The 27,853-nt window shown below is 41.7% G+C and overlaps 2 protein-coding genes across 28 annotated transcripts in view; one reads left to right on the forward strand and one right to left on the reverse strand.

Annotated features, from left to right (window-relative positions):
* Positions 1–151: 151 nt before the first annotated feature.
* Positions 152–27,608, reverse strand: Utp18 (UTP18 small subunit processome component). 4 transcript variants are annotated; one of them, XM_039086056.1, is made up of 15 exons: positions 27,470–27,608; positions 26,775–27,094; positions 25,201–25,310; positions 23,605–23,703; positions 21,688–21,758; positions 19,859–19,947; positions 17,398–17,523; positions 17,135–17,309; positions 10,695–10,795; positions 10,020–10,110; positions 8,663–8,786; positions 6,681–6,855; positions 2,778–2,920; positions 1,614–1,656; positions 152–956 (listed from the first exon to the last, which is right to left on the reverse strand). In XM_039086056.1, the coding sequence occupies exons 2-14, from the start codon at positions 27,084–27,086 to the stop codon at positions 1,632–1,634; spliced, it is 1,641 nt and encodes a 546-aa protein (XP_038941984.1). In that variant the 5' UTR covers positions 27,087–27,094; positions 27,470–27,608; the 3' UTR covers positions 152–956; positions 1,614–1,631. The 4 variants fall into 4 exon arrangements, with proteins under 4 accessions (XP_038941984.1, XP_063125177.1, XP_063125178.1 ...); XM_063269107.1 differs by lacking the exons at positions 26,775–27,094; positions 27,470–27,608 and adding an exon at positions 26,027–26,746; NM_001135039.2 differs by lacking the exon at positions 27,470–27,608 and having other exon boundaries at positions 154–956; positions 26,775–27,124.
* The window catches only part of Mbtd1 (mbt domain containing 1), a 56,275-nt gene continuing 55,829 nt past the window's right edge, over positions 27,408–27,853 (forward strand). For 8 of the 24 annotated variants that reach the window (XM_039087680.2, XM_039087688.2, XM_039087693.2 and 5 more), the window contains exon 1: positions 27,629–27,839. Coding sequence is in view for 2 of the 24 variants with exons in the window: in XM_039087685.2 (XP_038943613.1) it covers positions 27,819–27,839 (21 nt within the window). In the remaining 22 variants the exon portion in view is untranslated. Of the gene's footprint in view, positions 27,549–27,602; positions 27,840–27,853 lie in introns of those variants that run through there. The other 16 variants (XM_039087681.2, XM_063269849.1, XM_063269851.1 and 13 more) reach the window with 8 other exon arrangements.

A 27,853-nucleotide genomic window follows, 5' to 3' on the forward strand; every position in this document is an offset into this window, starting at 1 on the left:
CTACGTGGGCAGCATCAACTGCCTTCATGGGTTGTTTTTGAAGAAAAAAAAGAAAAGCTGACACTAAGTGGGTAAGGAAGAGAGATGGATCTGGGTAAGTTAAGAGGGAGTGAGTTTGATCAAAGTATGTATAAATTCCTTTACAATAAAATGTTTTAGTAATTAAAGTTTAATAAGGATTAGAACAGAATTTCTAATTTCTGAAACAGTCCTAAATATTACTTCTTCCATTTTCTATAATGTATTAAGGTACAACATTCTCATCTGTGATTACAAAATCAAAAACTGTGTCTTCCAGTATCAAATTCAGCCAAGAAACAATTCTTTATGTAATAAACATTTACATCTATCTCTTTAGTATACAAACTTGCTTTTTACCCTAGGTGGTAAAATTATATAAATAAATGCTTATATACCAATTTTTATACCTATATACATAGATAAAAATTCTTGAGTAAAGAATTGGTGCTAGAGCCAGGTGGAGTGGCATATACAATTTAATATGTTTATTATTTAGTATTAGCACTTTGGAGGCTGAAGCAGATCTCTGTGAAGTCAGCCTGGTCTGCATAGCAAGTTCCAAGACAGCCAGAGTTACAGAGACAAACCATCTCAAAGAAAAAAAAAAAAAAAAAAATGGTGACTGCTCTGAAGCCTGGCCAGATCTGTACACAGGAGGAACATTAATGAAAATATCCACCTATATTATTTTTTATTACAGACAGGTTTCCATTTCCCTTTCTCACATTTAGTTTTAAAGAAAATGCATCCAAATCACATTCTTGACTGTGTGTATAGATTAAAAAGAATCATGTACACTTATTGTCAAACAAAGCTATCATACATTTATTAAGACACTGCTGCTAATTTAAGCAGATTCCATAAGTCATTATCCATATATTATCACACACACTTGGAAATGTCTGGGATGTAGAGATGGGATGTTTTGACTGAATCTGAAAAAGAATAGAAAAAGTCATATAAACTCACTTATAACTGCTAGCTGTCACAAGCAACATGGACCACCACTGCATTTTGAGAGGCAAGATAGCTAGAATGCTTTCTTCACTTTGCCCAAGATCCTTCTATCTTTAAAAATCTTTTTCTCTGATGAAATCTTATCAGTACTCTCCTTCAACATTCACAAATCTAAGGTGAAACAGTCAGCTGTGGTAAGATTAATTGCCAAGTTCAGTGTCAGGACACCCCTGTGTCAGGTCTAAGATGTAGCCATATAGGAAACACCCTGTTTTAAACAATGACCAGCAAAAGTCCATTTCATTCTTGAGCTCTACCAATTACAGAGCGTGAGTTCGCACAGCTGTAGCGCTGTCAATTCGTCTCTTTTTGTGGGTTACACATTCAGAACTGCAGTTTTGGTGACAATTACTGAATGCAGTATTAACATGTAACTTCAGAAGGAGGCAGACCATTGTGACTGGGGATTAGAGATTCCCAAGGCAGGTTCGGGTCAGTCAGACAGTTCCTGTCATTTGCACCCCACTTCCCTAAACAAGCTAGGAGCAGAGACAGAGAGAAGTCAACAAGGTGCCTCTAAGCCAAACGATACACCCTAAAACCCACGTAATTATTTTAAAAGAAAATTTTCTTACTTCATAAAAAAAAAATCTTCAGAAGTCTGAGTAATGATGCAACCTGAAAAAGGAAAAGATAGCTGCTTAATTACCCACAGGGTAGTTAAACCTGAGCCCAGGAGGCCGCACTTAGAAAGACGGCGGAGAGGTGGATGTCATTTTCCAGGCCAGTCATTTTCAACAAGCAGATGTGTTTAGATCCTATGTCATAAATCTATGTCGGCTCCAAAGGATCAAACTGGGACTGACAAAATACCCCTCATCGGCCACACTAACTCCAAGTGCTGTCAATGCAAATCCCTAGCACAGCGAGGACAGTTTCACTCTAGAGCACAATTTGAAAAACACAATGCTTCTGGGGCTTAAAGATCAGTTCAGTTCTAAAACAACAAACAAGCTTTCTCAGAGCGCCTCCTCTTTTTAGTAAAATCTGCATTCAATCCCAAACTATCTGAAGTGAGACTGACATAATTACCCTGGTATATAATTCATTCTCATTTCATAATAGAGCCCATAGTCTGCTGTATCTTCATTTCATAACCATCTGTAAAACCAATCTCCATTCCTCCTTCCCTGCGGCCTGCAGCACCCCCTGGAGCACTCGCACCTGACTCAGGGAAAGGGGCTGTCACGTCAGGACAGGCTCCCACTCAAAGTTTCAGTTCTTGGAGCTCCACCTGTCAGGCTGTCTATTTTAGCAATGGGTAAAGAAGAGAAACACAGATAGATGACCTAATTTTTGGATCTCTTTGTGACTAACACCCTTATTTATAGCTTACAGCTCCAAGGACAGAAAATCTTTTTCTTTTCTTTTCTTTAATTCACTTAAATCCAGTAGATTAAAAGTGGCTGTCAACTCAGCAGAAGTCAATCTCTCAAACTACCAAACAGTATTGCTAAAGTGTTTTCCTTGATTGGCATTCTAAAAAAAAAATCAAAGTTACTGGGGAAAACAATAATTATTATACAACATACACACACAGTTTTTACTCCTACTGTCAATTTTTCTGCCAGTGACACATTTATAGGAGGATAATGCAGCTAGATAATGAGGGTCAGGCTTGAAGATGCAATAACTAAAAGAAAAAATTCTTTACATAACTGTAAAATTGAGAATGCACACTCTTCACACTCAAAAGCAGTTTGTTAGACACCAGACTCTTACATATAAGTAATACTCACCTATACAGCAGGGCCTTCCCTTGCTCATTCCCTAAGGCAAAGTATCCACCTCTGGGAGAAAAATCCATGGTCTGAACACGAGAAAGAGTACTCTTCTTATAAACTGGAAAGTTAGAAAATACTGTACAGGAAGGAAGATGAACCTGCAGAAGATCATAAAATGCCTTAAAGTAAAACACTAGCAACTCATCCTTTTTTTTTCATTCTATCTTGATATAAATCATGAAAGCACTGCTCCACAAATATGGCCAAATAACTAGATGTGTGTGTGTGTGTCTGTGCGTGCGCGCGCGCGCGCTTATGTGTCATGTTCATGTGGGTGAGCAGTTTGCATGGAGGACAGTGTCCTTGCCTTCTACCTTGTTTGAGACAGAGCTTACACCACAGATTCCCCTGCATCCACTTCCCATCTCACACTGAGTCTGGAAAGGGCTCTGAGGACTTGAATTCAGGGCTTCACACTTGAATGGCAAAGACTTTAATTACCATATCATCTCTAACTTTGTTTCTTAAATTTTTCATCACTGTGAAATTTCTGATTTTTTTGGTTTTTATTTTGATTTGTTAAAACTTGACAGCACTCTACATTTTCTGTTTTTTGCTTGTTTTGTTTTTTAAAATTTATTTATCTGTTTTATTTATTTCTACTGGGGATTTGTCAGTAGTCTTCAATCCATTTTAAATATACTTCTATATTTCTCAGTTGAGTATAACTATTTTAGCAGCTAGCTGCTCCTCTCTTAGAGGTGAAAGACTTCTTCAACTCAAGATACCAAATCAGAGACGGCGTCTGAAGTCTAAAGAGAGTTCAGAAGCTTACTAGGCAAAACTGATCAGAGAGCCAGCCAGGCACCTTTAACTGAAGGTGGCAGAGGCAGGCAGAGCTCCTTGAGTTTGAAGGCAAACTATTATCACTAGTTCCAGGACAGCCAGGAGTATATGGTAAGATCTGGTCTCAAAGAAAGAGAAAGAAAAAGAAAGTGGAAAAGTTTCACCAAGAGAAGGAAAAATATCAAGACTAGAGAACAAGGCTGACAAAACACTATGTTCAAACATCAATAAAGAAAAATAAGTACAATAATACTCAAAAACTCAGACACAGGGGCTAGAGAGCGGTTCAACGTTGAAAAGTGCTGGCTGCTCTTCAGAGACTGTGGCTCAGCTCCCAGCATGAGGGTGTGGCTCATTCCACTCCAGGGGATCTGACACTCTCTGCTGACCCCCATGGGTACCGGCATGCAGATGGAGCATATATGCAGGCAAAACACCCACATACATAATTTTTAAAAGCATTAAGATATGATCAAGAGGCCCAACGTAAGCCAGGCATGATGGTGCATGCCTTTAATCCCAGCACTCAGGTAAAGGCAAGCAGATCTCTCAGAGTTTGAGGCCAGGCTGGTCTACAGAGCAAGTTACAGGACAGTCTGGGCTACACAGAGAAATCTTGTCCAGAAAAAAACAAAAACAAAACAAAAAGGGAAAGGAAAGACGCAAACCTAAAACACCAAGGAAGGAGAAAGAATCAAGGGTAAGCTAGCACAAGGAATCTCTCCAATGGACGGACATGAGGTGAGAAGAGCACTAGCTAAGAGGAAGGGATCCCTGTAGGGAAGGAAGCAAGATCAAAGAGGTAAGGAGGGGGTGACCAGGGTCAAAAATATAAATGTAGGGAATTGTGATCTGAAAAAACACTACACAGACGAAGAAAAAGGTCTCAAACATGAAAGCCCAGCAAAGAATATATTTGAGAATAACAGTGAACAAAAGCAACCTGAGAAGAAATCAGTCCATCACATCCAACACAGGAAGCCAGCAAATCAGTGACACTAATGAGGAAAAAGAACGAAGAACAAAGAACAACCCCAGTAGAGTAAAAAGTCACAAGAATTAGTAACTTTTTTTTTTTATATTTTATTTATTTATTATATATGAGTACACTGTAGCTGTCTTCAGACACACCAGAAGAGGGCATCAGATTCTGTTACAGATGGTTGTGAGCCACCATGTGGTTGCTGGGATTTGAACTCAGGACCTCTGGAAGAGCAGTCGGTGCTCTTAACCGCTGAGCCATCTCTCCAGCCCCAAGAATTAGTAACTCTTGAGAGTCATTTAACAAGACAAACTCACAACCAAATTCTGTTATACCCCACAGGCCATAGCGACAATGCACACAACTAGGGGTGTCCAACCTTTAACACTGCAATACACCACTGTCATCTACAAACATGCTGAGCCTCACTAGTAGCTATCATTGGACACATGGCCCCTGAGCTCTAGGTTGATATGTGCATAACAGAGGCAGGAGCTTAGCCGTCTCTTCCCCAGTCATACTGCCTGATACAACTGTGTTATAAGGAGTGTAGTATCTAAACGAGGCAATGGTGGTGCACACCTCTAACCGCTGCACTTGAGACATGGAAGCAAGAGGGTCAGGAACTCAAGGTTAACTTATGCTACCTGCAACCTTATATCAACAAATCAGAAAGAGGATAAAGTCTGAAATCATAATTCTGCCCTTTCCTAACTGTTGACTCAGGATAAATAAATCCTATGAAGGGCTGTTACATAGAATTGTTTTGAAGAGTTCTTTGTAAATCTTCATAAAATATACACTATCATTTAAGTTCATACTCAAAATGAAGTGAAAAAACAAGTCTTTCTAAAACAAACTGCCAGTGCTACATAGCACTAGCATAACTGCTACTCAAAGTTAGACAGAGTCCGTATGCCTGAGCAAACGACTGTTAAGTGAAGAAACTGCTTCTGAGGGGCAGGGAACTTCCAGCTATGAGGGTGCCATTTAAACTGAACTCTAAGGCTGAACCAAAGACAGCGTGGTCCTGAGGCAGTGTTTTCACCTTCTTGTGTGAATGGCCCTTGGATGGTAAACATTCATACCTGCTACAAATGAATACTACGCTTGGGCCCAGTACCCCAAATCAGTTGTGTAAATGAAATGATTTATGCCTAATACCTGGTTTAACTCCTGGGCACCTAGAATTCAGCAAATGCCAGGCACACATGAATACCCAACCAAAAAAAAACTCTGGGCACTGGGTCTCTAAAGAGCTGCATAGGTGAGAAACACTCAGTGTGCAGCCATGGAGACTCCCGGGTTGCCCCATCCTTTACCTGTGTTGCTCTTCCCTTTGGTGATGCTGCTTAGTATCCTATGTGTGTAATAAATCTTAGCCATAAACAGCCAAATACTGGGTCCTGTGTCTTCCCACTAAATCATCAGAACTGGGGTGGCCTGAGGCCCAAGGCCCTCAAACCCCGTCTAGCTTGCCGTGTGAACCGCAGCACTTTTACTATGGCAACAACTTACTTTCAAACGTGAAGAGTTGCCTCCACTCCGTTGTGGTCTTTAGAAAATAAGTAAAGAAGCTGCCAATTAAATGCTTGCCTTAAACATGTTCTCTAATTTATATGTTAGAAGAAGCCTCTGAAAATGAGGACTATAACTTTAGAAATTCTAACAAGAGAATTCCTCAGAATTTCCAATAGAATAAGACCCTGCAAAATCTGGTGGCCATGTACGCTGACACAATGAGTAGTCGAACCCAAAATCTCCCAACGAATATCGCTACGGACTTCTTAGCATTTTGTTGCTGTTGGTCTGGGCTTTTTAAGACAGGGTTTTTATGTACACTAGACCAGCTTTCAGCTTACCACACAGCCTCGGAGAGCCCTGACTGTGAGCATGTGTCACCATTCCCAATCTGTTTTGGTTCTGGGAATTGGCCTTAAGTATTCCAGGCAAGCACGCTACCAAATAAACCCTATTTCCAGGCCAGAAGTCACTTCTTAAAATAAGTCAACACTACATTTCTGTTATCACTCATTGTTTCAACATGAAATTTTAAATTACTAAGAGAAAAGGGTAAAAGGAGTCATTACCAATCTGACAGCTTCTTTCATTTTTCTTGATGCCACTGCCAAGATTTCTGTGGTAGGGTTGAAGGCCAAGGAAGTGACACCCGTAACCAGGTTCATTATTGCTTTTATTGGCTTTGGGTTTGTTTGTTGGAGGCAGGAATCTTGATTGTATATGTTTACCACTCCACTCTTAGAACTGCAAACATGAAAGGAAATAAAACAGATTTCAAACAAACAAACAAACAAACACCCTCTGCAAGACAGATGAGCACACTGGTGACTGTGGAAAGCACAGAATCTCCACTTTACTGTCACAAATCAAGAACGGATCAAACGCCCACTCTGCCATGGACTACTTGATGAACAAGATAAACTGGAAAACTAAGGCAAGCGCTCTCCCACAGCACCTACTGCCTGACTTCCAGTATTCCTACTGCTTGGTTTCTGTCGTTTTGCAGCACTGGGGATTGAACCTAAGGCCATTCTCACATACATCCACATAAATGCTAAAAGTATACCTGCAGCCCTTTTCCTTTTCTTTCTTCTATTTTTTGTTCTTGGTATAGGGTCTCACTGTTGCCAGCCTGGCCTTGGAACTTTGGACTCTCCAGCCTCAGCATTCTCAATTTCTGTGACTAAAAGCCAGCAGCAGCAAGCCTGGGCATTGCCTAACACTTAAAAGATTATCAGGCACTTAAACACTGAGAGCTGCCTGTCCAACCCATGTTGCAGTTGTCTCTGGGTTTTCCAGCTCAGTTCTACTTATTTCCCAGGCCCCAAACTTGCTGGAGATATTTACAAGAAGCTTCCCCAATTTTTTTTTTCTTTTTTTCAGAGCTGGGGACCCAACCCAGGGATTTGCGCTTGCTATACCACTGAGCTAAATCCCCACCCACCCCCAATTTTTAATGTTGAAAAAATAAGCTACATTTCTGATCAGCTAGACCCACCCTTCTACCCACCACTAACATCCCACTCCAGGGCAGGAAATACCTAACTGTAATTTATTTACAGCTCAATTATTGTTTAAACTAAGGTCAAATACATATCATCCTTTACTAACAAAATTAGACAAGCTAACATGATCTTGTAAGTTACTTTGAAACTACCACTAATGCAATTGCTCCTCCTTCCACCTGTATATGCAGAAATCAGGTAGGAAAATAAGGTCATTTCCGAAATATAAACCATTTTTCTTCCACTAACACCCAATAACATGCTTTAGGAAATATTTTTAAGTACCTACTGTGGTGGTTTAAATAAGAATGGCCCCCACAGGCTCACATATTTGAATGCCTAACCATCAGGGAGTGGTACTACTTGCGAAGGCTTAGAAGGTATGGCCTTGTTGGAGGAACTGTGTCACTGTGTGTGGGCTTTAAAGTTTCAAAAACCCAAGCAGGGCCCAATGGTTCCCCCTTCTTGCTGCTGTCTGTGGACGCAGATGTAGACTCTCAGCTAATTCTCCAGCATCACAGCTGCCTGCATGCTACCACGGCTCCCTGCCATATGATAATGAACTAAATCAATTCCTAAAACTACAAGCAAGTCCCAATTCAATGCTTGCTTTTATAAGAGTTGCCAAAGTCATGATGTCTCTTCACAGCAAAAGAACAACAACTAAGACACCTACTATACTAACAAATGCTATTTCCAAAGATGATACATTATACTACACAGCTAAAGGACTAGAAAATTAACCCAAGTTGTATTACCTCCTCAATGGCAAGAAGCTAAGTAGACTGACAAAAACCTTGCTGGGATAAAAGGAGTATTCTAAATTTATGAAAATATATTAGGATTTAAGGTAGTCTAGCGTCTTCTTTGCTAAAAAGCTGACAACCTGCCAATATTAATGATACATCAAGATAATTTTACAAAACAAAAGGCTCAGCTACAATTACTGACTTCCTATTTCTAAGCTGGCAGTGAAGTCATGTACTATCTAGTGTATTTAACTGCTAAACCTCTTCTCATTAGCACAGTGTGACTATCTTACTCACCCACAAGCCACATACTGTCCATTCTTTGACGCGGCAATGCTTAATCCATATAAACTGCCTTCATCAAGAAATCGGTTAATGCACTTCCTTGAATTCACATCCCACACATAAACTTCTCCATTCCCTGAAAGTAAAAGCCATAGAAGGGTTTAGCTAATCTTGCTTAAATTTAAATCGCAAGTGAACTTACACTTTTAGTTACTCTTTAATAGCACTAGGATCTAAACCCTATTTCCAGAAAACTAAAAACATTAAAGTTTAACTGGAGCAAAAGCATGAAAAGGAAAGCAATACTAACAAGCACGAGTGTGACTGTCATAGAAGGCTGTACACACTGTAAATAAGTTCACTTTCAATGACAATAAAAGTAAATGGAAATGAACTGATCCAGACCACAAGAGTTTGTGATTTAACTACAGTTTGTTTCAAGTCACTGACAAGAATATTAAAGGTGAGCAAAGAGCACATATTAGTTGGGAGAACTAATTATGTCAACAAGTGTACTGGCTGGTTTTTGTGTGTCAATTTGGCACAAGATAGAGTCAAAAAGAAGCCTCAGTGGAAGAAAGACCTCCATGAAATCCAACAGTAGGATATTTTCTAATCCAAGTCCATTGTGGATAGTGCCATCCCTAAACTGGTGTCTACAGGCTGAGCAAGCCAGGGGAAGCAAGCCAGTAAGCAGCACTCCTCCATGGCCGCTGCATCAGCTCCTGCCTCCAGGTTCCAGCCCTACTCGGGTTCCTGTCCTGACTCCCTCCAGTGATGGACTATGATCTCGAAGTATATGCCAATAAACCCTTTCCTTTCCAACTTGCTTTCTGGTCTTGGGTGTTTCATCACAACAATAGAAACCCTAACTTAGCAAGATTTAAGAAAAAAGGATATTAAATACAGAGACCACAAATATTTCCACGATGAAAAGTCCATCTAGTTCCCAAAACCGATCAATCTTTTTTCCTTGTTCCTACAACACTTTCTCATCCTATTAGGCATATAATACCTCATTCACCTCAAAGATGGCTCCCCACTCCCTCTCATCCGTTCCGTTTCTGTAGACATTGTTCCAAGGTTTGCCTTCCTACATAGAACCTCACTTTCCCAGTGAAAATTCAGTAAAACTCTTGTTTTTACTTTCTCCTCGAAACGTTTCCCACATTGAAGTAAGGATACATGCAGCAAGCACGTAAACACTACTTAACAAATGGTTACCCCGTCGCCATTATTATTCCTTAACTAACCTGGCAAGGACAGAAAATGAATACTAAATATATCTGATTTTCTTACTACAACAATAAATAGAAAACTATGCAGCATTTTTAAATAAAACTTGAAACATAAATATATTCAAACTTACCAGAAGAGGTATATATCCTCTTACTATCTGAGGAGAATGTGGATGCTGAAATTCTTCCATTAATCTTCATGCTACCTATCAGCTCTTTGGTCTAAAAGAGTAATTATTTACCAGATATTAGAAGGCTTATATCTATCTTCCAAAAATATTTGACTCTAATTTTATAAATCTTCTATGTATAGTTGTATTATCTGCAATGTCTGTGCATGCTTGTACCTGTTGTACAAGCCAGAAGAGGAAACAAATCCTCTAGAATTAGAGTTACAGATGATTGAAAACCAGCATGAGAGTTCTGAGAACTGAACTCAGATACTCTGCATGAGTGGCCAGTGCTCTGAACCACTAGCCATCTCTCCAGCCCTGAGTCTATTTTTCTTAGTTGAAAGTTTTCCCCCAACTGCCCATAACTTCTTCCAAAGTTCTCTACTTGAGAAGATTTAAGAGCACACTGAGTGCCAGCTGTCCTAGTGCAAGCCTTTAATCCTATTAGTCCGGAGGCACAGATAAGTGGATCTCTACAAGTTGGAGGCCAGTCAGGGCTATATAGCAAAACCCTGTCTCAAACAAACAAACAAAACAAAACAAAATCACCTTACACTGAGTTAAAAGTTCAAGACTGTCCTTAACCCTAGCCTTAATACCGACTGGAAAACAAGAAGAGACTACATGTTTCACCTTCATTGATAGCAAATGAGAAAACCCAGCAATGCCACTTATGAGCAAGAAGGAGCCATCTGGGGAGACTTCAAATCGTTTCACTATTTTCTCTTTCAAACCTAAGAAATGAGATGAAACAATCAAGATTTAGTGACTTTTAAGAACTCCATCTACCTTCTAATAACAATTAAGTTCCCTTACCTTTTAAAATGTCTACAAGAAACAAAGTAAGCAAAACCCAAGCTCTGAATAAATCTGATTGCATGTTAACATCAAAAAGACCCCAAACAGAAAGAAGTTCATTTCAAAATAGCTGGCAAACTTCATCTTGATTATCATTCAACAGTTCAGCTGCAGGGCAGAGAAGTAGTTCTCCAAACAGCAAACAAATCAGCTAAAGCAATGATACTTTAACTAAAAGGACTGGGATAGTTTGTTGTACACAGCTCATTAACAGAAAGGAAATCCATTGCCATTAGAGAAAGTCAAAATATCTGGTTTATTTACCCATAATGAATGGGAAAATAATGTTTAGTTTTGTACCTTAAAAGCACAAACTCCTAACTTTAAAGTGCACTTAGGAATTGATTAGCTTCCTGAAATGGCATACAGAGCTGAAAGTCTGCTCACCCACTTAAAGAGAAATGTCTGCCCCTGCCAGAGTTAAGAGCCAAGGTACTCACGATAAAATAGTCTAACAGAAAGGACACAGAAACATGGGTACAAACGGCTTACTCAACAAGGGAAGGGAAGGGGAAAGCCAGAGAGAATAGGCAGACCAGACTTCCCAGTATCACTCATTTGTACACAATGGGGGTGATTCTTTAAGACCACGGGAGCCTTTAAGTTAGTTGGTAACCACAGATGACTGCTCTTCCTGCCTCAAGTGCAGGGATTTTAGGTGGGCACCAACTAAATGCTGGAAGCCATGCAAACATGCTGCCCAGTCAAAACTACGAATTTTTAATTCAAGCTGCTAACGTACAACTACTGACCGGGCTTCTAGAAAGGCAGCTGAGGACCCTTCAGACCTCCTCTAACTGCTCAAGTTATAATAAGCCTTGACAGGTTAATGGAACATAAAATCTGAATCAATTCTGTTTTCACTGTTCATACAAGCATTTATGCCAAGAGCTCACAAAGTTTTAATATCCTAGTCAACAATTTCCCGCCTTAATGAAATATTCTAAACTTCCTGAGTGGACCAGGTTAGTAGTTCCACAGAGCTGATGATAGTCCTCAGTGGTAAAGCACCTGCCTGGCAGGATCAAGGCCTGGTTTAAAAACTCAGCACAGCAAAAAAATAAAAAAATAAATAAATCCTTAAGTATGGAATACTTTTGTTTCTTTTTTTTTTTGTCTCCTTCTATCATGAGTTATGAAGACAGAACCTGATCATCAGACTTGGGCAGCAAGAAGCACTTTTGTTATTTTGTCTTTTTTTTTTTTTTCCTGGAGTTGAGGACCGAACCCAGGGCAAGCAGTCTGCCACTGAGCTAAATGCCCAACCCTGCAAGCAGCACTTTTCTCTGCTAAGCAATCCCGCAGGCCCTGCTTTGGTTTTTGTGGTGGTTGTTAAGTGTATGAGTGTTTTGCCTACATGGATGTGTGTGCAGTGCCCTGGGAGGCCAGAAAAGGGAGTTGGATACCTTAGAACTGGGCTTAGAGATGGTTTTGAGCCATGGATACTGAGAACCGCAAATATAGTAGCTGTCAAAACAGTTTTCTGCTTTAATATAAGTTGGTTTAGGCTTTTCAACAAAGAACATCCACTGACCAGGAAATGTACCTAATGCAGTGGGAAATGCAGATTCAAACCTACAAAATCCAAACTTCAACTGCTGGGATTTCACAAAGAACCAACTTGGAAAAGATAAGAACAGGAAACAGAAAAGAACAGACTAGAAACACTGAAGATAAGCATAAATGTCTATTTAGTTTAGTCTTATTCACTGTCCATTAACACAAATATAGCCACACTAGTGCAATAGGAAGACCGCAGTAACCTATGGCTGTGTCAACTCTTTGGCATAAGATGTATGTTAAGCCAACCAACACTGTTAGGCCAGCTTTGGTTTCCAAAAAAAACCATGAAGGTGTCACCTATATTTCAGGTAGCATAAGCAGGACAATACAGAGAAAAAAATGGATGAGGGTAAATAAAACGCCTAAAGAAAACAGATGATGGGGGAATCCTTCTTTAAAATTTACTTCTCAAAAAGTGCTTTATTCCAAGTATAGATCAACATTTAAAATAAACATTAAAATTAAAACATATAAAGCCCTGTGTATCAGAGGACAATCTGCCCGAGGAAGTAGAAGCCAGGTCTTCTATATCCCTAGCTGATGTGTACAGTGAGTGACAATTTTGGAACTTGGGTTTAAGAAACATAGAAATGTCATAAGACCATGTTGTCATTTTAATCCCAGGTGTGGAATATGGGCTGCTTCAGATTGTTCACAGAAACGGACTATGATTTACCTGGTGCTCTCTAGCAGGTGTGTGATTTTGCCAGTGACAAAAAGTTTCTGTGGTTGTGACATTAGGAATTCTGAGGAATTTCAGAGGGTGTGTAATGCTGGCTGCTGTTTGTTAAGTCATCATGCACAAGGAAGAAACAAAAAGAAATTAGATAGCCTGAAAATGAAGATCAAATTCACCCCGAAGAACTCTTTGCTCCTAATCAGCAGGAAGTAGTTAACAATAGGTCACACCCTTTCCTTTTCTCTATCTAGTGTTAGGAGCCTGAAAGGGTGGAGAAATGTGGAAGAAAGAAGAACCCACAAAGTACCTGACTCCAGCTACAAGTGGCACCTAAACATGGGGCTAGGCAGAATGAGACATTTGAGTTCAAATAGCATACAGAAACCCAAGAGAGCAAAGGGATGGATTTTTCTTTTCAAGACATCAGCAAAAGATTTATCATGGCTGCTACTGCTGGAATATCCCCTGCTTGGCTCCCAGAGGGCATTTTCTGGTTTTTTTGTTTGTTTTTTTTTGTTTGTTTGTTTTCTTTTTCTTCTCCCTACAATGTTTCAAAAGAGATTGGGACAATCACCGAGCACTGGAAAGTACAGGTGGAAATGGAGGGACCTGAGAAACAACAAATGGCTGAAATAGGAAAACAAAACAGTTCACTCCACTCTCGTCTCTGAGAGGGTTGCAGAGTTGGCTGTGCAACTGGTAAAACTGCAGGTTGAAGTGGAAGCCTTGGGAGGTGAGAGGCACCAAAAAGAACAAAAAGGTTCCATTCAGGTGACTGAGCAAAAGCACAGGAGTTTCCACAGGAGGAAAAGGGGGAAAGAATCTATAGCAGAGGGTGGTCAGGTCAGAGAAATCCTAAAAAGGCCAGCGGACAGTTGGATGAGACAGCCCATTTTGAGAGGGTTAATCTAGAACCAACTATGCCTCCAGAGTGGGAGGAGGGGCAGCTCAGGGTAATGAGATGACCACCATCAGCATTCCCAGTAGTCACATAGCATATGCCTGCTAATGGTATGGATCAAGGTTATGATGAGATAGGATGGCATCCTACAGAAAAGAAATATCTAAGGTGTTTAGGAGGCCATGATTTCATATGGGATGCACTTGCCTTATGGAAAACAAATCCTAAGTAACTGGGCTACTCAAAATAAAATTATTCCCCGTGGCTGGAAAGGATTGGGGACAGCTGTACTTGAAGCCAGCCCACGAAGGGAAGAAGCAAAGAATACTTAACAGTGAAATAGGTGAGGAGAATAAATACAGTAAAGACCAGTTGCTGGGTGAAGGGCAGTACTCTGATACACAAGAACAGATTCGAGGCTAGAGAGATGGCTCAGTGGTTAAGAGCACTGGCTGGGGGCTGGGGATTTAGCTCAGTGGTAGAGCGCTTACCTAGGAAGTGCAAGGCCCTGGGTTCGGTCCCCAGCTCCGAAAAAAAAGAACAAAAAAAAAAAAAAAAAAAAAAGCACTGGCTGTTTTTCTAGAGGTCCTGAGTTAAATTCCCAGCAACCACATGGTGGCTCACAATCATCTATAGTGAGATCTGGTGCCCTCCTCTGGTCTACAGGCACAAAGAATGCTGTATACATAATAAATAAATCTTTAAAAAAAAAAAAAACAGATTCTATTCGATGACACAGGCAAAGAACAATGTTGCTTAGCTGTTTCAAGAGCTTGGGACAAAGTTGAGGAAAAATTTACCTCATTTACAAAGGTTATACAAAGCTCTGGAGAAGCCTTCATTGATTTTTTTTTTTTTTTAAAGATTTATTTATTTATTATATAAGTACACTGTAGCTGTCTTCAGATACACCAGAAGAGGGCATCGGATCTCTTTACAGATGGTTGTGAGCCACCATGTGGTTGCTGGGAATTGAACTCATGACCTCTGGAAGAGCAGTCGGGTGCTCTTAACCACTGAGCCATCTCTCCAGCCCGATTTTTTTTTTTTTTTTTTACAAAGATTACTCTCAACTGTGAAGCAAAGGCATATCAGACCCTAATGCAAGACAGATGTTGATAGAAACCTTGGCATTTCAGTATGCAAATATCAAATATAAGAAGTTATTTAGACCATTAAAGGCAAGGGCAGTACCCATGGATGATGCAGGTGCATGATTTTGCCAAAAGCAGATAGTTTCTGCCATTGTGCGATATCTGGAATTCTGGGGAATTTTCACGGGGTCTATAAATAAATAAATAAATGCTAGGGCCATAAGAGTTTGAGGAGCTGTTGGCTGCTATGGGTTGCAATTTGTTAAGTAGTTGTGTGTACACACAACACACACACACACACACACACACACACACACACACACACACACACGGGGGGGGGGGGGGGGAGAGGAGGAGGAAGAGGAGGAAGAGGAAGAGGAAGAGGAGGAAGAAGAAGAGGAGGAGGAGGAGGAAGAGAAATAATAATTAGATATCCTGATGGTGAAGATCAAACTTGCCCCCCAGGAACTTGATGTTCCTACTAATGTGAAATAGTTTAACGGTAAGTCCACCCCTTTTCCTTTCTATCCTTTTATTCTCTCCTAGTGTTAGGGAATTGAAAGGGTGAGAAAGGGTGGAAAAAAGAACCCACAAAGTAGCCAAGAAGAGCCACAAATGTTTGTTCTACCACATCAACTGCTAAAATTAAAACCAAATATCAGGGGGCTGAAGAGATGATGGACTAGCAGTTAAGAGCACTGGCTGATCTTCCAAAGGACCCAGGTTCAGTTCCCAGCACCCACATGGTGACTCACAAAAATGTGTAACTTCAGTCCCAGGGAATCAGACATCCTCTTCTAGCATCCAAAGCCAATAGGCAATATGAGTGGTAGTCAGAAGGAAAAAGATACATACAGAGGAAAACCAGAAGAGATGGAAGGATGGATGGGAGGGAGGGAAAGAGGGGAACAAAGAAAGGGAGATAGAGAGGGAGGAAGGAAGGAAGGGAGGTAGGAAAAGAATTCTAAATAAAAGGGGAGGGTTGGGGATTTAGCTCAGTGGTAGAGCACTTGGCTAGCAAGTGCAAGGCCCTGGGTTCAGTCCCCAGCTCCAAAAAAAAGAAAAAAATAAAATAAAATAAATAAATAAATAAATAAATGGATGGATGGATGGGGAGGTGCTAGAGAAGGTTCAGTAATGAAGAGCACTTGTTCTTACTGAAGACCCAAGTTCAGTTCACAGCACCTACATGAAGGATCACAACCATTGGCATCACTCCAGCTCCAGGGGATCCAAAACCCAGAGGCGTACATGGAGCACATACATACAGGGAAGCAAAACACTCATATACATAAAACAAAAAATAGAAAAAATTTTCAAGACAGGGTTTCTGTGTATCCTTGGCTATCCTGGACTTGCTTTGTAGACCAAGCTAACCTTGAACTGACATAGATCCAACCTGCCTCTGCCTCTGCCTCTGCCTCCCAAGTGCTGAGATTAAAGGTGTGCACCACCACACCCAGTCTCTAAAAAAATGTTTTAATACAGTATCAGGGTATCAGGACAAAGGCTTAAAGTAGAATCCTAGCCTACAAGCATAAAAGCCTAGGTTTGGTCCCCAACACAAAATAAAGATAATAAGCAAAGAAAGAAAAATCAATTAATTAACAAGTACAAATAAAGCCAAGTAGTCTAGAAAAAAAATGTATACATGTAAATTATGAACTTACCCTAAGGGTTTAATTAATCAGTTCACTGGCCTCATTTAAGCATAGTTCCTCAACAGAAGACAATTGTAAAATGCTATTAACTAAACAAATGCTTCCTTTTAAGAGCCCCATGTAGAGCTAGCTGTATGATGGCACTGGCTTGGGAGGCAGAGGCAGGTGAATCTGTGAATCTGAGAGCAAATGAGGAAGACACAGGGAGACTCTATCTGCCTGTCTGACACTCACACATACACACCCGGGATTAAACATACTAATAAATACTGGTAAATTCAGGTTGAAGATGACTGTGTGTTCAACAGAAGTCTTACCTCTCACTTGATGTACAGGAATTAACTTCCCAGCTATCATATCATAGACATAAATAACCTTGCTGTGCATACTTGTGGCTAAAACCTCTTCTCCATTAGCACTGAAACAAGCCTTAAAGATTGGAAACTTTTCCAAATAGATGCTCTGGATTTTAGGGTTTGTTTTGCCATCAACCTGTAAGAAAGTACAAGTGTTTCTTTTATTTCCACAGACCCTATATTCTGGCAGTCTTCACTACAAGACTTCATTTAGAACCGCATACCTGAAACAGTGAGATAGCATGATCTACCCCAGAGACCATCACCACCTGCGCACCAGGATGGAACTGTACTGATGAGATCCGAGCAGTGGTAGGACGTTCAGCATTGGCAGGCCTGCAGTTCTTCATCTGTACAAACAAAAAGCTGGAACTGTTATCCAATCAAGTGGGTTAGCATCTCTTAAAGCAGTATTCTCTACCTGTGGGTCCTGACTTTGGGGGTGAACAACCCTTTCACAACAGTCCTGTATCAAATATTTACATTACAATTCATAACAATAGCAAAATTAGTTATGAAGTAGCAGTAAAAGTAGGAACTGTATTAAAGGGCCACTTAAAGAAGAAAAAAAAATGTCGCTTACAATGCCTAACTCAACAGTAATCAGAAGACCGTGGTTCTGGCACCAGTTAAGTCACTACTACCCAGAATCCATCTGCACTGTCTACGAAGTGAAGGGTTAAGTCCATTTTTTTAAGCTCTGAACAAGAAGTGCCCTCCACAGACATACGTGTGAAGATAACGGAAGGGGCTGGAAACCTTTGAGGAGAGGCCTAACTGCAGGAAAGGTCTCTGAATACCTGAAACTGTATTTTTTTCCTGGGCTCCTCTTGTATTCTCTGCTTCCTGCCACTAGGAGGCAACTACCTGAACTCCTCTATGCCCTCAACATGATGTTCTTTCTGCCTTACCACAGCCCAGAAACAAACATACCAATAGACTATTGTCTCAAAGTCTGAAACTGGAGCTGGGTGTGGTAATCCACACATTTAACCCAAGCACAGACAGAGGCAGATGTATCTGAGCTCGAAGCCAACCTCTACACAGCCTCTAGAGGTAACTCCAGGACAGTCTGGTCTACACAGGAATACTCTGTCTCAAAAAAAAAAAAAAAAAAAAAAGTCTGAAAGGCAACTGAAGTAAATGTTCCCACTTTTTGGTTCGTAAATCAACAGTCTGATACACCTTTCTACAGTGAAGTCTAAAGGTACCAAGCATTTTTAAGTACTAGTACAGTACACAGTACTGCCCCAAAGACATATAAGAGACTGGCACTTGTGGAGAAATGTCAGCTAAATGCCTACTTTGACACAAGCAGAAGAGGCTCTATGTCACTGGCCACACAGTTCTACAGTCCAGTTACTATATATCCCTCAAGGACATGTGTGGTTAGTGTAAAAGGATGGCGACCTCTTATATCACTTGGACTTTCTCAGCTGCCTCTTGTTTTTAGAGGTACACACACACATTAAAATTTCACGAAATATACATTGTCTGTGTTCAGAATTACTGAAACTAAATTTTGTTACTTTTTTTAAAATGTGGCTTCATTATTTCTCATTTTTACTTATTATTGTGTATGTGAATGGTGTGTGAGCAAGGGCATGTGTGCCATAGTACAAGTGTGATACAGAGGCACAGTAAGAGCCTTTACAGTAGAGGAGTACAATGGGGCGGGAACGGGGACAGCATCATTCTTGTCTAATTAACTTACCATACTACTACTGCCACTGTCCCATCTCCATAAGCACATTTTACAGAAAGGAAAATGTGTATTACAAGGGTCTGTTCAGTTGACAGATAGTTAGCTGAAGCCCTGACCTAGGGAAGCACAGGTTACTACAATTAATGAATGCAAACAAGGTTTGGTGCGAGTAATGGAAGCACTGGGGTCATGTCCTCCCAGAGCGCCTAAAGAAGGCACAGACAGAAGAAAGCACGGTACAGGCTCAAAGGCAAGAAAGGACCCAGTTTGTTTAAGAAACACAAAGGCTTGTGTGGACCTGAAGAACAACTAGGATAAAAGAGGTCTGACATGAAGCTGAGGATGTGGGCCTGAGAAAGACCATGAAGGACACTGTAGACTATGATAGGAATACAAAAGATTTCAAAAAGTAAAAGTGACAGGACCTGAAACTATCTTTAAAGCTCCGTCTAGGTCCTGGAGAAAGGCTCAGTGGTTGAGAGTACACAGTGCTCTCACAGAGGGCCAAGTTCAGTTCCCAGTGCCCGCATCAAATAGTACACAGCTGCCTGAAACTCCAGCTCCAGTGATCTATGCCCCTTTTGGCTGAAGGTATCTGCGCTCATATTCCTGACATACACAGATAATTAAATAAAAGCTCCCTCTAGTATGTCAAGAACTATGTATGTGACTATGTCAAGAATAGTTCACAGAATAATGTACAGTGGACATGAAGAGCCCAGTCACTGCAGCAGGCTGGGATGGAAGCAGAAAGAGAAGGAAGGAAAAGAAACACAAGGGCCCTCATGTGGACTTAAGTAGGGCATACTTAAGTAGCTCTCAATCACTTCTTCAAAAGAAAAGAAAAGCTGAAGAAATATTTATTAAAGCAAAACGACAAGAAAAACACTAACCCCACATACAAGGAGTACCCATACTTTTATAGAAGGAGATTAGATATCACAGGTAACTGGATAGGTCCCAATTTCAACAACTCTCACCTTCAAGATTCCTCTTGGAAGAGAAGTGGATGTGGATATGAAATTCCCAGTCCTTTGCAACAAATCATCTTCATCCTCTTCACTTTCATCTGAGTCAGACAAACCCACAAGGCTAATCTTTAGAATCAATCAGAAGGCCCTTTACTACCCCAAACCTCTCTATTTCCAAATGCAACTTCTACTCCAGCTTCACAACCTCAACTACTTTTTGAACTGAAAATGGCAAAAGAAAACACAACTTAAAAAAAAGATAAAAGATGACTCTGCACTTTTATTCGTGCACACACCACAATTACAGCTTGACTGGGAAGAAAGACATACAAATGGTTACTATGATAGAAGGAAATCAAGTTTAAATAAAGCCAGCATTTCATTTAAAAAGAGCAAATCATAATCAAGACAACATTAGCAATGGAATAGACAGACATATACCTTAACAGCGCACATGGAAAAGAGCAAAGCCAGCCAACAGTGTATAAGCGCTTCAGTGAAGGATAACAAGATGGCTAAGTGGGTAAAGGAACTTGCCACCAAGCCTAACTACCAGTTTGATGCCCAGGACCCACACTGTGGAAGGAGAGAATGGGCTGCCACAAGCCATCTGAGTTCAGGGCCAGAATAAACTACATGAAACTCTGTTCCAAAAAAAAACCAAAAAATAATCAATGGAGATTCTAGAACACAGTACTTAAAATTTAGCCTCCACTGGATGTTGTGACAGATCCAAAAAACATCCAAAATATAGTACAGGAAAATGACAGGTGTCTGAGCCTTTAATCCCAGCACTCCAGAGGCAGAGGTAGGCAGATCTCTTTAAACTCAAGGCCAGTCTGGTCTACATAGCTCACTCAAGAGTTTCCTGGCAAATCCTGTCTGAAGCATGCATGAATATCATATATCACTTCCTGGTGAGGCCAATAAAAAGATATTACGCGCTTCCTATGTAAGTCTGAGGATATATGACAAATTTAAATGTTAATTCTAAGCTTAATAACTTCACATAAATCAGATCTTGACTAAGCCATCTGTATTTATACTGTTTAAACTCAAGAGAGTTTAAAGTAAAAAATATTTAATAACACAAGCTAATCTAAAAGCCTGCAGTTTTTATGTTATCATCTGGGCTTGGTCTGAAATCTGCTCTGCTGACAGACATCCCATTTCTGGGTAGACAGCTACAACAGTTAGAGGTATCTTCAGAAGGAGCTCTGAATCAAGCAGCACTTATTTTTCCTTAATATCAAGCCATATAACAACACGATCCTATCAAAATAGAAACAAAACTCATTTATCCTCTATTTTCCTTACAATAAGTAAGATGCTACAGTTGACTATCCCTTGTCTGAAATGATTAGGACCAGAATTGTTCTGGAGCACAGATTCCAAGTACCTGCACACACGTAAGAAAGAAGCTGAGGAATGGCCCAAAGTTAAACATGAAACCCATCCGTTTCATATACACCTTGTACATGTTGCCTAAAAGTGGTCTTAATGATACTTCTAATAATTCTGTGCATGAAACAGTTCCATGGTGTATGATTTCCCACTCTTAGCTTCAAAAAGCCAGTGTGTTCCAGATGTTTCAGATTTGACAGCTCTACAAGTTTCAGATTCTAGAACATTTCAAGTATCAGACTAAGCATGCTCAACCTGTATTAAATAAGATCATGCTATCAAAAACAAGGACTTTACTCAGAGAAATGTCAGACTTTAAAACCAACATGAATGAGGGAGGCTCACCTAAAACACTTCAGTTTTAAAAGTTTGGGAAAACTCCAATAAACCAACACATGGAAAGGGGCCTACTGCTTAGAAACATCAATACCCACCATCTGAAGATGTCTTCCGCTTGCTTCCAGGCTCTGCCCAGTCTGGTACTCCTCCCATGGCATGCTGGAATCTAAGGAGAAAAGCAAGTGTTGCAGTAACTCCACCGAACCTTTGGCGCCCTTTAGAGCACATACAAGATCTCTTCCGAAATCAATACCTTTAAAAACAAAAAATTACAAAATGGCCCCAAGCTCTCTGTACTGGAAACTCAGGAACCATAGAAACCATCACTAGATACAGTACACTTAAATCCATATTTGTTGTTAAAGTTATGTTCAATTACATGGCTGTCCTATTTGCTCGTATCAGCTCATCCTAGATATTGGGAACTATGTTGTCTCTTTGTAGTTATAAACCAATGCCAGAAGACAGAGATACACAAAGAACATGTCTGACAGAAAAATGTCTAAAAACAAATGACTAGATATACAAAACTTCACTAGTCTCATTCAGGCCCAGTGACACAGGCCAACTGCTTGGGAGGCTAGGGGAAGAGGATATTAAGTTTGAGACCTGCCAGAACTACCAAGGGAATTCAAGGTGCCATATTGTCAACTTAGGAAGTATCTTTCAAAATGGAGGAGTGGGGGCAGAAATATATTCAGCAGTATGATGCTTACTTAACATGTCCTAAATTTCAATCCCCATAAGGATTTTTATAGAACATTAGGCCAGGCATGATGTCACACATTAATCCCAGCACCAGAAAGGCAGAGGCAGGAGTTTGAGGGCAGCCTGGACTACATAGCAAGCTCTAAGATAGCTAGGATTATACAGAGAAACTCTGTCTCAAACAGCAAAAGTCAAAAAAAGATAAAAACACTGTATTTAAAACATTATTAAAGTCCCAATATGCACAGGGCTTGAGCTCAATCCCCAGCACCACAAACACAGGCGTGGCACCATACACCTGTAACCCCAACTCTTAGAAAAATGAAAGCAGGATGGTCAAAGTTCAAGGCTTCAGCTCGATAGTGAGTTTGAGGCCAGGCCAGGTGGTAAGAGACTGGGAAAAGGAGTGGTAGGACTCCTTTGGTCTACCTGCAGGTAATAACAACACTGTCAGCAAGCCTAGTGACCTAAATTCAATCCCTGGAACCCACATGGTAGAAAGAGAGAACTTTCCGACTCCAGAAAGTTGTCTGTTGGCCTCTCATACACAGTAAAGAGTGAACGTTCTTAAAGACAAACAAAAATAGTGAAATCATTATCAAGTTAAAACAAAGTAATGAGGGCAAGTGTGTTGGTGATACTGACTGGTCAGCTACTAGTTCCTTAGATGTGATACTCAACATGGAAGGTCTCGTGATCTCACGGTTACTGATTCATACTGAGGAATTCAGGCCTAAGTATCACATTATTCACATCTTACTCTCACAGACTGTGAAAATACAAATTACTCAGATAAATAAAGCTAACAGGTTAAAAGTTCTGTTTTGTTTTTAAATTGAACCCATATACAATGGGTACTTACTTTTGTAATTTTTCACATCCTGGTGAAAAGCAAGCATGGCAGTACTTACCAATAACTCCAGTACTCAGGAGGCTAAGGCAGGAGATTCTAGAATTTCAAGGTTAGACTGGGTTACACAGGAAGACCCTGTCTGGGGGAAAAGGGTTCAAATAGAGAGGACTAACTACATACAAATGAATATATTATTGACTATATATAAGTGATATATATTATTGACTATATATAAGTGATAGTATTTCAAGTTTTGCAAGTTTTTTCTTCAAATTATCTTAATTTGTTGTAATCTCTGCCCAAAATACTTACATGAAGTCACCAGACAAGCAACGCCTACTTTTCATGGAATATGACTATCCAAAAAGCCATTACAGCCAAAAGCTAAGCAACGAAAAACAAATGGCTGTTTATATGCCTCCTGGTAAATCACAGGAGAAAGGATACTTACTCTTCTTTAAGTCTCTTTTGAAGTTTATCTTTTGAAAGTTTACTTTCGCTGGCATTTTTCATCATATCTTTCCGAAACCGATTGTTCATCATGTCAACTCTATGAAGTAAAAAAAAAAAACATATTCCAAATGATCTGCAAAAAGCTGCCTTTAATATTCTGAAAAGAACTGAACTAGAACTAAAGTTAAATAGTGTAAGATGTGGAATGTTTCATTTATATCTCTCCATTCTTCCTCAGAAGTCTCTCATACATTCTGGAGATATCTGAGAAAATTCATCCTCAATTCCTAGACACCATTCAAGTCTCTCTCCAAAATATCCTGGGTAAGTCAAATACACAAAAAACAAATAATCAAATACTGCCTGTGTTTTATTAGCAAGGGACAGTCTTTCTAATAAATGGCATTTTACAGTTAAAAAACAGTAAATCAAGAGATTTAAAGACCTGACTATCTAAAACTTGAAAACTCTCTGTGCACGAGAAAGGTGAGAGAAGCAAGCATGGTGGTGTGTGCCTTTAATCGCAACGCTTATGAGGCAGAGGCAGCCTGGTCTGCAGTGAGTTCCAGGCCAGCCAGGGCTACACAGTGAGACCCTGTAAAGGTATAGAAAACATACAGTAAACACGAGCTTCAAGAAGGAATAAAGCTCAATAGCAACTTTCTCCTTAGCATGTACATATCTGGGTTCAACCTATAGCAAACAGAAGTCTGAAATTCTTAATCTGTAAGATATCTGACACGCTAAGATAAACAGAGATAATAAAGAGCATGTACAATACACACATGTAATCACCATCAATTTTCCTCAACACAATTTAAGGGTTGTTTTCTTACTGTCAAGTTAAGAAAGTCTGCAAAACACCAAAAAAAAAACCAAAAACAAAAACAAAAAAAAAAAACAAAAACAACAACAACAAAAACCCTCACTGATCCTAAGACTGAAATTCACACTTTACATGGGAAAAATAAGTCCTTAGTCTCTGACCAAATAATACTACACCCAAAGTACCTTTAAGGAATTATAAATACAAAAAAGCTTATTCATAAAAATGTTTGTCTACATTCTTAAAGCAGAAAAATAGAAAAATCATCTGTTCAGTAAATTCCTATTTGATTCATACAAGGAACAACCCTTGTTTCCAATATAACATTGCATAGAAAAGGTCAAACTGTTAGAGTGGACACGCAGAACACACTCACATTAGACACAGTGCTCGCTCTACCTGAAGTCCAGGGACCATGCTAGAAATGCTATATGCATCACTTAGTCCACGGCCTGCGTCAGCTGCTCTTCTGACCCTCACTTTACAGAGGTAGATCCCAGCTCGCCCTCCAGTGAGGAAGGACGCTAAGATGAAACTGAAATGACGACTTCAGAGGTCTGTCCTGCACACACACACGAGACAGGGAATGGCTGTGCACTGTAACAGTGAGTGCCTTTTCTAGACACAGAGTTATGAAACGTCGCTTCCTGCGCTGACAAACGGCTTGCTTCTTCACCTAATCATACTTTCCAAGACAGTGATTTGTAAAAATCTACAAGTTAACTTTTAAAATGTCCACGGGGATTCTGAACAGAATGGGTAACTTACATTTCCTCATCTTCATCGTCTTCATCCACCCAAACTGGCTTCTTCTGAGAAAGATTATCTACTGCTTCGTCCTCCACCTCCGAGTCATCTGAGCTTCCATGCAGATGACCCTAGAGACACACCATCGTCAAGCTACTGCGTTTTCCTAGTGGTGCTAGCACATACCCACCCTGCATACTTAAATAGCCCGGAGAACGCTTCTGCTCTCCTGGTCTGCTGATGAAATAGTGTGATGGAATGCAACCACAGCACAGGAGAAAGCAGGAAAGGGGTTCAGAACCACCAGGAGGACAGGAGAGGCAAGGAGGAACAGCCAAGGACGGAAAAAAAGCACACCGAAAGCTAAAGTAAACAAGGGTAAGGTAAATGGACAGGTGAAGAAAACCAAAGCTCAACAATTACAGAACTCAGGGCCCGCGAGAATCCCACACAACATAATGTGTCTCATATCCTCATCGAAAGGATCTTTGTTCTATGCACTGTCTCCACCTTCTCCAAACTCTATACCACACTCAAAACCTAAACCTAGCCCTCAAAAACACAAAAACAAAACCAAAAAATCCCCTTTGAATGATCTGAGCCTTCTCCCAGGAACCAAAGGCAGCATCCACATGTGCTACTGATTTAAGATCTCTCAAAGCCCATCAAAGCGTTCTTTGGACACAGAACTGTCCCACAGCTTCTAACATCAACTGTTCTCCACCTCCCAAAGGAGGCTGCTGTAGCTTCCCATTCAAGCACCCACACAGAGGGTTAATTAAGCAAATGCTGAAATGGGAACATTGAGGTGGCCCGTTTACCCTATCTAAACGATGTCTTCACATACCTTTAAATCCTTCTCTCAGATGTTTTAATTTTCCTCGCCACCAACACTCTTTAACTTTACTAGTCTTGTCTACCCTTTATCTTGTTTTTCTACCACTACTAACACAAGCTCCATGAGAGGGGTTCTTGTTGGATTTCTCCATTGTTGTGTCTCTAAACATTTCTACCCTTTGTCCAGGGATCAGGTGTATAACAAAAGTAAGAGTGGAACAATTATCAATCACGAGGGGTTTGCAATAGTTACAAAGAGTAAGCATCCAAAGATGTATGTTAAGAGGCGAATACACCGATCATCCTCAAAAGTTGGGCATGGGTTTCACCGGGTGATGTTATTAAAATGCAGTTTTACGCCGTCTGTCCACGTATTGGTTCCATCCACTACACGGAGTCGCGACAGGTGATCAAACAGCCACCCGTGTGGTTCCAGCAGAGGGTGTAAGAGCCCGAAGATGAGCGACTCTACTTTGCAGACAACCTTCAGCAAACCAAGCCAGCAGTTGAGCGCCTGCTGGATGCGAAGTGCCGCAGCCCCTTTGGGGCGGAGAAAGGCAGCTTCCACGCCCTCGCCAGCTCGTAGCCCAGAACCAGAGGCAGAGAGCGCTACGGCGCTCCTCGGCGCCCGCGGTCGCCGGTCCCTCCCACCTGAGCACTCGCCGCCACAGGTCCCCCAGGCTCCGCCCCCGGGGCCTCGCCTCCCGCCGCGCGCCCCGCCGGAGCGTGTGCCCGCTCCGCTAGCAGGCCTTCCTCACCCGCGAGCTCCGCAGTCGCCGCAGCAGCGCGTCCTCGTCATCCTCGACGTCGCCGAAGACAAGCTGCTCCAGGCAGCGCTCAGCAGCCGGCTTGTCGTTCTCGAGCATCAGGCGGTTCCGCTGCCGAAGCCGGCTCTCCTCCTCCGCCGCGGATATCGCGCTAGGGGCCGCCTTCGGCCCGGCCGGCAGTGTCCGTTGGGATGAACGGGCGGCCTTTCCGGGCGTGCTGCCGCTCCCGGGTCTGGCTTTCCTCCTCGGCATTGCGCCGGCTCTCCGGTCTCCTTTGGTCCGGCTCCTGCGTTCGGGCGGCATCCTCAGGTCTGAGGAGAAACGCAGACGTTCACGTGGAGCCCCACTGCGCATGTGCCAGGGCGGCTCGCTCGTCGCCGCGGCTCGGCCGCGGGGAGCCGGAAGGAGCCTGCGCTGCCTCGAACCACGTGACCGACACTCACGCGCTACGTCACTCCCACTCAGTTCGGCAGCCCCTCCCCGTGTGGGAGTTCCTCTGGGAAGGCCAATCTTCCGGGTGTAGGGGGAAGCGGCGTGACTGGAGTGGAAATTTTTCCCAGCACAACTTCTCGGAGGCAACATATTGGAAGGGACTCAGAAAGGCCAGAGTACAAATGAAAGTGGCTGAAAGAAACTTCTCTTCCTGCTGACTCTGAGCCCCGCGTCTTCCCGCGAGCCCTCATTACCTCATCGACTCCTGGTCTTGGTACCGTCCTTAGAGTACGGAGCCTGCAGAGGGTCCCACGCTGGAGGGGAGAGAGGAGGGTACGTGGGGAAGTGGGCCAATCGGGGCGCGGGTCACGGCGCAGGCGCGCTGGGGAGGGAGGGCTATGCTAATGTTGTTGATATCCTGGGGCCACCCGAGTTAAAGGGGGGAAATCCGGGGGCTGCCACTGCTGCCACTGGCCCTGGCCCAGCCGGGGGTCCCCCCCTGTAGTCGCCGCAGTCCCGGGGAGAGGCGCCCGCCCCCTGCTCGGGGGGGAGGGGGCGCCGCGGGCTCGGGGAGCACGGACGGCCCCTACCCATGAGGCCCTGATGGAAAACACAAAGGATCTGGTGAGAGCCGAGCG

The sequence above is a fragment of the Rattus norvegicus genome, chromosome 10 (genome assembly GCF_036323735.1).
Source record: "Rattus norvegicus strain BN/NHsdMcwi chromosome 10, GRCr8, whole genome shotgun sequence".
Classification (NCBI taxonomy): Eukaryota; Metazoa; Chordata; class Mammalia; order Rodentia; family Muridae; genus Rattus; species Rattus norvegicus.